This window comes from Thermobia domestica, chromosome 14 (genome assembly GCF_964235325.1).
Source record: "Thermobia domestica chromosome 14, izTheDome1.hap1.1, whole genome shotgun sequence".
NCBI lineage: Eukaryota > Metazoa > Arthropoda > Insecta > Zygentoma > Lepismatidae > Thermobia > Thermobia domestica.
Window position 1 is genome coordinate 170,629,019 of NC_137467.1, and position 14,245 is coordinate 170,643,263.

Here is a 14,245-nt window from a genome sequence, read left to right on the forward strand (position 1 = left end):
CTAGGAGGCTGTATCGACAAATGGAGACATGGCATGTAGAAGGAAGTGTGAAGAGGGAATTGGTATTGCTTATAGCTGGCCATATTCTTTGTGAACTTTTCCCAGGCAATGAATGTTATTGGATTCTATATATGTTACTCTTTTAAAGTGGTAGTGGAGGGGGAACAGTGTATGCAGTATTTACTTTTGATTTCTTAGAAACTAGACCGCCTCGCCAAACTGTCGACCTTTATTGAAAGTAGTGTCTAGGAGATGTTATTATTTCGCTATGTGCACTCATGTCCAAAATGATTGTCGCATATCTATAACTGTCTCCTTGTAAGAATATGATTTGATAATGATTTTGTAGGGTACTTTTAATACTGATACTATGTGTATAATCAGGAAATGTATATTTGTGGTAAATTTCATAGGAAAAGAATTATAAATACGAAAATTAGGATGAGTAAAACAAAATGTTGCTAAATGAACAAGAAAGTTTTATTTTCGTTTTATTGTTCTTATTTACTGCTCTTTTGACATGAAATTTTCCACATACATGTCTCTTTCGATTATACACATACTAACATTATAATAAATACTGGGCGAATTCGTTATCAAATTATATTTCTACAACAACATATTTAGACATGCGACAATAATTTTGGACATGAGTGTACAGTTCTTGCAAACTTTTCAAACAACATGTGTAAATTATTCTAGATTTTAAGGTACTGTTTTTTATGGAAGAAACAGATATGGGCGCTTTCTCATAAAGTTCCCTAAATTGACTTTGATATTTACTTACTTACCAAAAGTTAGAGGATTTCTAATACTTGATAAAACCTATTATTAAGTTTTAGTCTTGTAAGAGTGTTCAGCTTTTGTAAAAATTCATGAGATACATTTTATGAATGCTGTGAATTTCAACTACTAGGACATACATAAAAAGGGTTGTTTATATTGCTGTACTAAATATAAGTACTAAATATACCTTTATCATGTATTTAAGTATTATTTTTCCTTTTTGAAAAATGGGTTTAAAATATTAAAATCACTGTAATAAAATGTAAAATGTAGGCTAGGACCAGTGGCGTATTTAGGATTTTGTTTCGAGAGGGGCTATGCACAACACGTGAATAAGCTTATATTTGTCTTTTAGTGTGCCGACAAATTTTAATGAAGTTGTGCATGTAACAAATTTATTTCGGGGGGGGGGCTTGAGCCCGATAGCCACCCCCCTAAATACGCCACTGGCTAGAACTAAGAGAAAAGGGTGCCAAAAAGTCGCTTTGCCCGGGTGAACATTTTGGCTTGGTCCGCCCCTGATAAGCATAGTGAAAAAGGGATATGTAAATAAAAGTTAAATGTGTTTGTATCTTTTTTTTTTTTTTTTTCAGGTGCTAATATGCGACAACCTAGCGCTTCCCTTTCGAGACGAAAGCTTCGATGCGGTTCTGTCGATAGCTGTAGTTCATCACTTCGCCACCACAGAGCGCCGCGTTCACGCACTCCGAGAACTTGCCCGAGTCCTCCGAATTGGGGGCCGCTTAATAATTACCGTTTGGGCAATGGAACAGCGGCACAGGAAGGTAAGTGACTGGCTAGCATCACTTTAATGCGAATGAAAGTTTTAAAAGCGGAGCTCTTCCATCTTATCACCGCACGTCAATTACAAGAGAACCAGAGCTAACGAAAAACGAACTTTTTTTTTCTCCTCTGGCTTGTTTCGAAATTACATTACTGAGAGGAGTGGTCATCAAAATCTTATCACACCTACACCTAGTATTACTATTACTACTACTAGTACTGATATCATTATAATTTAATCTTTGCACCTATGCTTAATTCATCTCAGACAAAGGTCATACCCGAGGAAATGAAATGAAACCTCTAGTTTCGTGTTTTGCGGATGGTATACTCTTTAGGATAAAAAGGACAAATTACAAATGCATGGGAATATAAAAATGAAAGTCACTACGTTTGTAACTTTGTACCTCTTGGACCACGAGACTGATCTCAATTAAATTTTCAACATAGATGAAGTTCGGTGCTGGGATGGTTTTTATCATTTCATTTTGAGGGTGCAACTTAGGGGAAGGGGAGATATATATAAAAATGACCGAAAATGAATGAATGAATTCGATATTAGTGTCGAATCCATAGTTTTCGGGATTGCTGAGATGAACAGTGACACTCCCGATGCAGTTTAAAATACAAATTTAGCCCCTCAACTTGCGGGAAGAGGAGGTTGAAGATATATATATATATATATATATATATATATATATATATATATATATATATATATATATATATATATATATATATATATAAAAGTGATAGAAAATAACCGAAAATAACCTATGTTGGTCCAACTTAATTTTTTTAACTACCAATTCCCAATCATGCCGATCATTAGCCTAAATAAAGCCAACGTATTTCTTCAACTACCGTTTCCCAAGCATGCTGACCATTAACCTACATTCATCATCATCATAGGTATTCTGCCTTTATTGGCAGGTCACTTGCCGCAGCTGAGAAGCTTCAATGCTCCACGGTCCTCCGCTAACCTTTTCGTCTTCGCGTATGATCTTTCTGTTTTAATATCATCCATTAATTGTAGTCTCCTTCGCCCCCTCCCTCTCTTTCCCGCCACCATACCCTCTAGGACGTCCCTCATGATACAATCTCTTCTTAGGCAATGTCCGAACCAGTTTCTCTTCCTCTTCCTAATTATATCTAAAAGTGTTCTTTTCTCACCCATCATTTCTAACACTCTCTCATTCGTTTTCCGCTCGCCCCAACTAATTCTTTCCATTCTTTTCCACACCCACATTTCGAAGGCTTCCAGTCGATTTTCGTCACCTTTACGTAATGTCCACGTTTCCGCCCCATACAGTACAACACTCCACACAAAGTATTTTATGAGTCTTTTTCTCAACTCTTTATTCAAGGTCCTAACCTACATTAAGCCAACACATTTTTAAACTTTACTTTTTCGGTTATCAATTAGCAATCATGTCGACAACTAACCTATGGTAGCGTTGCCAACTGACCGGTATTTTTTCTCAGGCTTAACTGTACATTTCATGGTTTAAAATACAATTATTCTTCATCTGTTTTCAGAATTGTGAACAACTACGCGTCATTTTAGCTTTCAAAGTTGGTAACCCTATACCAGAGACAAACCTTTCACTTGAGTTGTTTCATACCGAAGAAGATACTGGGTTTCTATCTTTTGTCTCCCGAATTTCTTAGGTTGAGTTGACGGTGGCACGGTGGCTCAGTGGTAGAGCGCTTACCTCTGGAGCAGTGGCGGATCCAGGACGGACTTCTAGGGGGCGGTGGGTTGTAATACTAGGATCGGTCGTTTTGCCACTTTTTCTTCGGAACGAAATGTAATACCTGGCAAAAGTGGCCAATCCACATGGACATTTCAGGTATAGATCTTTTTTCAAATCAGATAATATCTTCTGTGAGAACTATTGCATGAAAGTTTCAAAATTTCATTTAAAATTGCAAAAAAATACCAAAATTGTTCACTTTTTTGTTACGTTAAAGTAAACATATTTTTGGGTTTATACATGCCAGATGCTATGAAAACTGACATTCCAGTCTCAAAATGCCAGTTATATGCGCTTGGGGGGTATAGGGGTGCCTCCTCTGGGGCCGGAAAAGAGGGTAAATTCAGTACAATTAAGTGTTTCTACAACTTTTTTCGTCCTTGCCTTTTCCTTCGGCAAGATGAACGTGACAATTTTTTGGATAGCATCGTCACTGGAGATGATACGTGGTGTTATCACTACGAGTTGGAATCCAGAAGACAGTACATGGAATGCCGATTTTTACAAGCGCGACGTGTAGGCTCTGGTTCATCGTTGACAAAAGTGCATAACAAATGGTGAGAACTATGTGGAAAAATGAGTCTGTAGCTGAAATATCGCTCTGTTTAGTTGTGCTGTTGCTAGTTATGTATCTCCATTAGTTTCCATAAAAAAAGGATGCATTACTTTAGGAACGACTTTCGTAGATTTGACTGAAACTGTTATGATTGCTCAGAGATAGAGATGCAAAAAAGCCGGCTTTTTTGAATCGATGGTTTTTTTCACATAAAAAGCCGGCTTTTTTGGAAAAAAACCGAGAATTTTGGAAATTTTGGCTTTTTTCATTTTCATGATTTTTCTATCCAAATAGCTTTCTTATAGTATATTCTATAGTTAGATAAGATTTCCACGACCTGAATGCCATATTTAGCTCTGTAATTCACCATCAAGATGGATGGAGCACATATTTTACGAATTAAAGCTAACATGAAGAATGTAGTATTTGAGGGCAATTTTACACGTTATTTAACTTTATTTTAACTTTTGAGTTATCGACATTTTTTTCCTTCTCTAGATCATTTTAGTTTGTCATCCGTGTTTCATTTCTAAGAGCTTAGTACTTCAGCTTCTAGCACGAAAGTTAAACTTACGTTTTTCTATATATCCGTCAAAGCATACGTTTTTCAATATGTCCGTCAAACCGTATTTGCACATTTCTGTTATACTGTAGTTGTGCAATGATTTAGCAATAATTTTCCAGATACAACCTTGAATACCAATTTATACAAATAATCAATAGCGGATTTAGAAAAGTACTTTGGGAGGGGTTTCTCTGATTGTTTCATTTTCTAAAATCTCCTAATTTTATTTGGGAGGAGCTTGAAGTTTATGAGTACAGGCTTAATATTTCGTTTCGTTGATATATTTAGCGATAATCTTCCGAATACAACCTTGAAGATCATTTTATACTGAGAATCAGTGGCGAATTTAAAAAAGTGTTTTGGGAGGGGTTTTCTTACTACTGATGTTTAGTTTTTCTAAACATTCGTAATTTTTATTTGACGGGAGCTTAAAGTTTATGAGTAAAGGCATAACTAATAGATATTTCGTTCGTTTTAGACATTCCACAACTTTGGAGAACAGGCTTCAGTCCGAAAGACCGATCCTCTAACCTTCGAAAAACCGTCACTGCTGGTAATTAGTAATAATAACGATTTAAAAACAATAAGAAAGGAAGTCGGCCAACTCCTACACTCCTAGTCGGCCAGTACACTCACTATTTCTACATTCTCAGATGGAATGAAGGAAGGCTTTGTCAGAATGGTCGAATGCTGGGTTGAATCCCGGACTTCCCGATAGAAGCGCAAAAGCCAACCACTCAATCACGTTTGTTGTGCAGTTGTATTTAGCTTAACTTAAATATATTCCGTAGTCTTTTTTTTTGTTCCGTAATGATATGTTGAATCCCTCTTGTTAAAAATTCAGAAAACTTGAGGACTGGGTAAACCGTGATGGTGGTCAAGGGCGCCCATGTTGTGGTTTCCAAGGAGGGGAAGTATAAGCGACGTTTCAAAAATAGTTTCAAATTTTGCTGTAACTAATGTAAAAATCCTATTGGATTTTCAATATTCTGAAGTACATTTTCCTCTAGGGGGGGCAAGCGCCCCCTTAACCCCCCTGATGGGCGCCCTTGATGGTGGTTATAAAACACTTGACTGTAGAATTTCAAGAATATACAGAACCATGTGCAGCCTTTAATTGTATCATACAAATCTAAGTATTTCTCTTATGTTTTATTTTAATTTTATTTTGTTTCAAAAAGAGGGTATGGAATATTTTGAAGTAAAAATACTACATACAATTTTGCTAGTTATTTGTGTATTTTTTGAAAGAAGTTTTTACTCTTAGGGTTGGCTCGTTTACACCAGCTGTTTTTTTTTTTTTAATAACTGGTTTAAACTAAAAAATTAAAAGAACAAAAATGCGAATCGTGTGAACTTCATAGTGACGTTTCACATGTCAAACCATCTGCATTAGTCTTATTTCCTTTTCACCTTTTAATCAAGGTGTCCCATGTTCAATTGTCGGTCGAACCACAACCCTTCTTTCATGTGTAAACCAAGTACTCTTTCGGATGTCACTTTAAGCGAAAGTCTTCTCCTTGATAACCTCGGTATTACGTAAGGATGTTAAGCCTAAACATACAAAACGAAACCAAATTATATATTTCTGCATGCCTGTTGTTTTATAAAGAAGCGAAGGTTGCTTAAATATATTGATTAAAATTGGTAAAATTTATCGATTGCCTACTTAGCTTCCAACATTAGCTTGGATTGGACTTTCAATGATACCTACATACTAAATTTGTAATTTAATACCTCAGTTTTAGAAAAATAAACACACTGCTGAACAAGACTGCACTTTTTAATATAAAAACACATTTACACGTGACGTTTCGATCTTCTATCCAAGATCCTCATCAGACGTACACTCACGTCTGATGAGGATCTTGGATAGAAGATCGAAACGTCACGTGTAAATGTGTTTTTATGTTAAATAAGTGCAGTCTTGTTCAGCAGTGTGTTTATTTTTCTGATTTTATTCGCAAGACGTTGACTATGATCGTGTGTCACTCAGTTTTAGCGTACTGATTATATTACGTTGACCTTTAAATTTTACATGCAAATTAAATTTTACAGGATTTTCCCGTTTTTGTTTTACATTTAAAAGAATGACTGGATTTTCCCGATCGCTAGGGCGGGAGTTTCTCAATTTAAGAAATTTACTGACCGGACCTCTTTAAGCTTATGGGACCTCTTCCAGCATAACCCCGTTGTTGAATAATAACACCAAGGCGAAACAAACTTATTTCTGTGAATATGTAATACAAATACATAAAGCAAAATATCTAAATCAAAAAACCCCAAGAAAGCCTGGTTTAAACTGCCCCCCCAAAACGGGTTTTTGGCATTTTCAGAAACAACCATGGTTCTTGCCAACTCTGCTTACTTTTGTATATAGGAGGTTAAAATGTGTTTATTATATACATTGGTTAATCCTTTGGAATTCATAATGTAAAAATGTTGAAGTAAAATTGTTTAAAATATCTTTTCGAAATTCATGGTTTACTTTCGAGGTTTTATATTATTATCGGCATCAACCACTAACTAAATGACTTTTTGTGTTATAGAGAAGCGAAACAAAGTCTGCTTTATCGATTTAAAGCAGAATTTTGAAAAAAGCCCAAAATTTCCCAAGCAAAAAAGCAAAGCAGAAAAAACCGAGTTTTTTTCCAAAAAAGCCGGTTTTTTCCGAGCCCTTGCATCTCTACTCAGAGATACAATGTAAGCGAGAGGGTTGCGGCACATATAACAACTGTGCTTCAGGCAGCTTCAAAGGCTGGAATTATAACTTCTCAAAAATCTAGAGACATAACATCTGCTTTAACTGTAGACAGGAACCAAATAAGGCATGCGAAACTTAAACTTGCTCGGAATTTAGAAGAAAGTTCTAGAAATGATGATCCCATTAAAATTCTATACTTTGATGATAGAAGGGATGACACTAATACACACACAGGCATCGTTAGAGAAGAGCACTCATCACTTGTGGCTGAACGTAACTCTCAATATATTGGTCACGTGACACCATCCTCTGGCTCTGCACATGACGAGACCAGTGCTACATGAACCAACTCAGAGTTGGCTTTGATAAAGTTGAGGTTCTTGGGTGTGATGGAACATACACTAACATGCTTGGAATGGAGTTGTTCTTCGAAAATTAAAAAAAACTAACAGGAAAACATATGCAATGGGCTATTTGTCTCTTGCAGTTTAATTAACTGCTGTTCAGAGCTCTCCTCACGCATATTCACGGCGCTTATTCAAGCCTCTATTCTTACACACGTCCCATATTTTCAAAACTATCTAACTGTGAAAAAGCTTTCAGTGTTGCTATTCAAACCAATAAAATGTGACCTACCTCATCATAGTCCAGAAGAGCACAGAAAACTCAGTAAGGACATGAGATGCTTGTTCCAGATATCTCAAGCCATTGACTCCAGAGCATGCCCGGAAGAGTTTGTTTCTATGGTCCCTGGCAAACTAAACAAAGCTAGTTGGTTGACTAGTGCAAAAAGAATTTTAACATTGTATATTGCAACAAAAACCTATCAAGAAATTAATAGAAATTGCGACATTCATACTTAGAGTCTGTGTGGTTATACAATGCCGTATCAGAACATAGTCTTCCATTGCTGATGGTCCTCTCACGTCTTTGAGGCCATTCAAGGTCTAGATACTTACCAAGAGAATACTAGGCTGTAATCCGTTCATCCATTCAGACGAATGCATTCTTTTCACTCCCAGAAAATTTATTCTCGCCATGATGACTGATGGTCGACTTGCTATCCGACAAGATGCATTACATAAGATTCTTAGTGCTCGAGAATACAAAGCAGGGAATCTCCATAACTCCATTAGATATAACATCATTCCCAGACTGAATTTTGAGGCAAACGGTTACACTGCAATGGTCTTTTGGGAAAGCACTGATGTTTCAATAACTGTACTACCAGTAAGTTCTATGGACGGTACCAAACAAACAGCTCATGGTCAAACTTTCACTTCCTGACAACACTGTGCCAGAATGGTCCTTCACCGTCCATCCGTGCCAAACGGTGGCAGTAGAACGGATAGTGAATTTGTCACTGAAGAAGCCTCCCGAGTATGTGCCAGTGATGCTAGAGGCGGAATAATCAGGTCAATCTTACTTTCTAGGTAAGCTGAGTCTAAATTTCAATCAAAATCCCAATTTGTGACAATTTTTTCTGACAGTGACTAATCGGATCAGTTCATCCGGCCCAACATATGGTTGGTTGATTGGATAGGCCTAGCAGAGGAGCCCTAGGTGCAGCCACCTCTACATGGTGGGCTTTGGGTCACTTGGCCAGGCTATATTGCCATGTGAGCGAGGAAATGCACAACCGCTTAACTGTACTGAATTTGCTCCCTTTTCTAGCCCCAGAAGAGGCACCCCTATTTCCCCCAAGGGCATATAACTGGCATTTTGAGACTGGAATGTCAGTTTTCATAGCAACTGACATGTATTTAACCAAAAATATATTTACTTTAACATAACTAAAATTAATGAACGACTTTGGTATTTTTTGTAATTTTCAGGTAAATTTTGAAACTTTGAGGCAATAGTTCTCACAGAAGATATTATCTGATTTGAAAACAAATCTACACCTGAAATGTCCATGTGAATTGGCCACTTTTGCCAGGTATTACATTTCATTCCGAGAAAAAAAGTGGTAAAACGCTGCACCCTATTGTAATACTGCTACTTAGAGTACTTTTAATAGCTCCAAGCTCTGGGATAGGTTTTATTTATATATAAAGTAAAAAGTTCCCTTTTCTGGGAGGGGCGATTGCCCTGATAGTTCCCCTGGATCCGCCTCTGCTATGGAGCTTGGAGTCCCTGGTTCAATCGGCAGCTAGGTAATTTTGCGGTGGATAACATCGTGTCCGTGGGTTATATCGGGGGTAATTCCGTCTCCTTCAACATTTTCATTCCACCAATTCATCTATCATCATTCAGTTGCCTTAATCATTCGTCCCCCTTAGCTTAATAGGCATAATTGTGGGACGTTAAATTAAAAGATTTCGTTTCATGTTGAATTGAGTTGAGCTCTTGTGTATTGATTCCGTATACGCCACTGAGGTTATGAAGGAAGAAACCTACTATTAACACGGACTCCGAACTCAGTTCCCAGTCACGATGACATGCCAGCTCAAACCTCATAGTACACGAAATTCCCATCACACTATCTTGACTCTAAAACCGAGGATACTTTCAATTGACTGAGGAGGGGGAAGGAGGGGAATAATATTGTGAATATAAAGATAACCAAGAAAGTTCTACCGCTTTTTGTGGAGGTCTGTGTTCCATTAGTCCTCACACCGTAAGTTGAATGAGAATGCAGATGAGGCGAAGGTCGGTTGTTAGTGTTGGTATGTCCAACATACTACCTGGATGTGGCGGTTCAGTTACACCGTGAACTTGTATAAGAAAAGAGTGAACGTGGGACCTCCACAGAGTGTCATACGTGTTTGTATGCTGCACGAGCTCAAACTGGGGTCAAATGCCGCTGCAGCGGGGCTGAAGATAGGCCATGGCTTTGGTGAGGATGACGTGATTACGCGAACAGTGCAGCGGCGGTTTAGCACGTTTAAGGACGGTGACAAAATACTCGAAGACGCATCACGTGCCGGAAGACCAACTCATGTACAAAATGAAAATCTTCAGGCAACAGTTGAAGCCAACAGTGGCCAGATATGTGAGGATCTAGGACTACAATTCAGTATGAGTGGAGAGACCATTCGGCAGCACCTCTATCAACTTGGGAAGCACTCCATAAAGTTGGGTCGATGAGTCCCACATGATTTGACACTGAGCCAGAAGGAAGCGCGAGCCTACACCCGTGTTTCTTTGCTCTCTAGTTTAAGGAAAGAGTCATTTCTGGACAGGGTGTTGACGTGTGATGAGAAGTGGGTCCTGTACAAAGCTCCACGGCACCGTCATCATTGGTTAGCATACCATGAACTGGTTCCAAAACAGCAGAAACCAGCACTGCACCAGAAGAAGGTCCTCCTGTATGTTTAGTGGACTGTGCGCGGCATCGAGAACTACTACCTGCTGGTCAGAGCATCAATGCAACTGTGTACTGTCAGCAGTTGAGTTATGTTCAAGAAAAAATCAAAACTCTGAATGGCAAAGAGTTTACGGGACAATGTTAAGCCCTACGTGGTTAGGATGACCCGGGAGACCATTCTGCGCATTGGGTTGGAAACACTATTGCATGTGCCATACTTCCGGGACATTGCACGTCCGATTATCACCTGTTCCATTCCTTAGAGGACGCCAGTTCAAATCCCTGGTAGAGGAGTAAAATGCACTTGATACCTTCTTCGCTTCACGGCGCACCAAGTTCTACCGCGATGGAACCCATGGCGTTCCAGAACATTGGCAGAGGGTTGTCAATGCGGATGGGGCTATTTTTGATCTTCCAGGTACGTCTGAGGTGACATATCGATGTTCGAAGGTGGTAGGTGAAAAAGCGATAGAACTTTCTTGGTTACCTTACATAAGCAATGTAATTGAGAAGTTCTCTCACGGTTTCGGAAGTTTGAAATCTACTAAACGTGTTGGGGCATGCTCTAACGCCATCTTCTCATTATTACTTCCACGTACTGTCATTTTAGCCTCAACACCAAAAACTTTTCATAATTGCTGTGGGTTTTGTTGTTGGTAACAGTTAATTAACTTTTGTTGCCTGAAACTAATTACAAAACATGACGCAATCTCTTTAAGATTTCACAAATATGAGAATACAAAATATGTCTACGGTAGATGAGTTAGCTCTGTTGATTATTGCGGATAATTTTATTGATTATGAGAAAAAAATATTTTAAGGTGCTGCTTCTGGAGAAGAAGAAGAGGCGTTAATTTACTACATACATCTTTAACATTTACTAAGTAATATCAAAACAGTACATAATATAATTTTACTTGTTTACTTCAATGTTAGTAAAGTTATACGAATAAGCTAATGTAAAGACAAAACGGGATGATTATACAAAGTACGTCGCTTAAATTTTAGGAGATATTGCAAGAACAAATTATAAAACCGTTTTTAAAAGTAAAAAAAAAAAACTTAATTGACTTCACACGCGTAACCTACTTATTTAAAAATGTTACAAACAACAGAGATAGTAAATGTAGTTTGAAAGTGTTCCGCAACTTTGCAGTACAACCCCTGTGTTGTTATGCAACCATACTCACGCCAAAGAATTCATGGTTGCCTATAAGTAAATTACTTTGCTGTAATTAAAGCAGTATCTGGTGTTTCATAGTCTAGTTCCAGATTACTATCAAATTCTAATGAAATATACGAGGCCCTACCAACACGTATATATATATGTACCCTTCCAAGTATATATATATATATATATATATATATATATATATATATATATATACCCTTCAGCATATATATAGGAGCACCAAGTAGGTACGTATACTATTTCAAACAAACAAATGAACAAAATATCAATCATTAAAATCGGTGCACATATGGTGAAGTTATATTTGGACATGTCCAGATCATAAAGGGTCTACAAGTTAAATTGAAAGCATCCTCCTTTTTCTTTTCTCTTCTCTCTTTCTCTCTTTTCTTTTCTTTTTTTATTTTGAAGTCGGCTAAAAATATAATTAATAGATCAACCGCAAAGAAAGAAAGTATAATAATACTTAAAATATATGAATGCTACTCTGAACATAAGCTAAAATTGTATTCAAATTTTCTTGTGAATGTTTACTGTTTTGTTCAACTGTAGTTGATTTATAAAGCTTTAGGTCATTGGCAAATAACAGACAATTGACTTTTTTTTTACCATTTCAGCACAAAGGATCAAGGTTAGAACCTTGGGGAACACCAGTGAAACTTACAAATTGATAGGATACTTCTTGTTGGATAATCACGTCATTAAAATTCGAAATCGTTTCGAAGAAAATAAAAGTAATCCTGATATCAACGGGCTAAACAATACAGATTTCGTAGTTCTTAACACCGTTAAGGCATGAAGTTAACTAACTTAAAGAAACGTTACTTCCTTAGTTCTCAATCAGAGATAATATTCGTGAGAATGATCTCTGGAAGTAATGCAGTTTGACATATTGTTACGAAAGTACGTTGATTTTTGCTTATTACTTATAGGCCTATATCTTAATATATACGTAAATCGTGAAAATATAATTACAATAATGTCTATTTCTTGTTAACTTTTATGCAAGTTATATCTACTATGTACTTTAATGTACTAAACCAGTGGCAGGTCTTGAGAAGACTATTTTATCTCTACAGACCAAGAGGAAAAACTTACTTAATGTGCTAATCCATATTTACATTAAGTAAATAATATGTTAGATCAGTTTCCGTTTTTAGTTTGTAGGGATAAAATCATAACTTTTAATGATGTGGCTTCATATTTTTCTGGAATTAAAATTTGAGTTTGCAGCCAGGCTAACTGATACTAATTTATATGTAACCCCTTGCGTTCCAGGGACATCAATATAGATGTCATGTCATAAAATACTCCGTTGCAAAATACCAGTGGCATCCATGGGGGTGTTATAAAATACTCCATTACAAAATACCAGTCACATCCATGTGGATATCATAAAATACTCCGTTGCAAAATACCAGTGACATTAATATGGATGTCATAAAATACTCCGTTGCAAAATACCAGTGACATCTATGTGGATGTCGTGAAAATGTATCCTTTATTAAGGGTTCTAATAATCCTGGAGATGATGAATGTTTTTTAGTGGGAGGAAGGCACGAGTTAGTTCTACTATTTCTCCTTAAGTAGCAGCACATTACTGACATAAAATAAAATATTTCGTCTCAGTAGATCGCAAGTTTAGGGGATCATTCAATTACGACACACATGTGTTTGTTTTGACGATATGCAATTGGCAACTTCGATATCGTGTTTCGAGATCGGAAAAAGAAAAAAAAACTTTGTCTTTGATCTCCGGTCAGTGTTGCCAACCCAAAGCAGCATTAAATCCCTTCACAACATCAAAATTTCCATTTTTCATTCCAAATGTTCCGCAATGCAAATGATTTTTATCATTTTTTTTAAAGTAATGTGAATGCCCTCTTCGTGCGTGCACAATAACTAGGTCCTATATAATGGTGTAGACAGTCTTTTGAGAGTAAATGAAAACCTGGTATTATAGCACGCATATAGGGAAATGACACCTGAAACCCAAGGGGTTAAAATTGCATTTTGTAACACTGAAGAGCTCCCTTGTATTAGACAATAAAAATATCAAATGTATGGATAAGAATAATTACAAAATGTCATTTTCATATTTAAATTAAGGTAATCCCTCATTTTAAAAAGTCAATTTCTTGGTTATATCAGAGTTCCAAAATGATGTGACCTTATAGCTCTAAACTGAGGACTGAATGTGAATTTGCGTAATATAATGATGACTAAATTTAGTAAAATTTTAAATATTTGTTAATAGAATTTTCAATAGATCGCTCAATATTCTTTTTGTGTTAATTTATATTTATTTCTGTTGAAGTTCGAATCGCAAGACGTTCTCGTTCCGTGGCACAAACCTCAACACTTTAGCAGCGACGACAAGACGCCGTCAGTGGAGCGAGACCTCACTTCCACCACAACCTCAGAGGAGGACGGACACCCTTACAACGCCTACACGCAGACCTCCGATAGCGACTCCTGCCGATCTCCACGGTAAATAATCTTTCCATAGATTGTCTTAATTTAATTTAGAAATTGTCTGTGTCTTAAATACTGTGCATACTGATTAGGGTATTTCAAGAAGAATCTAATATA

At 37.0% G+C, this 14,245-nt stretch overlaps 1 protein-coding gene across 1 annotated transcript in view; it reads left to right on the forward strand.

Moving 5' to 3' along the window:
- The first annotated feature begins 1,404 nt into the window (after positions 1-1,404).
- Positions 1,405-14,245, forward strand: part of LOC145670464 (uncharacterized) — a 53,483-nt gene continuing 40,642 nt past the window's right edge. Inside the window, exons 1-2 of the mRNA XM_081739175.1 lie at positions 1,405-1,571; positions 13,971-14,143. Of these exons, the coding sequence (XP_081595301.1) occupies positions 1,551-1,571; positions 13,971-14,143 (194 nt within the window). The 5' untranslated portion in view covers positions 1,405-1,550. The remainder of the gene's footprint in view (positions 1,572-13,970; positions 14,144-14,245) is intronic.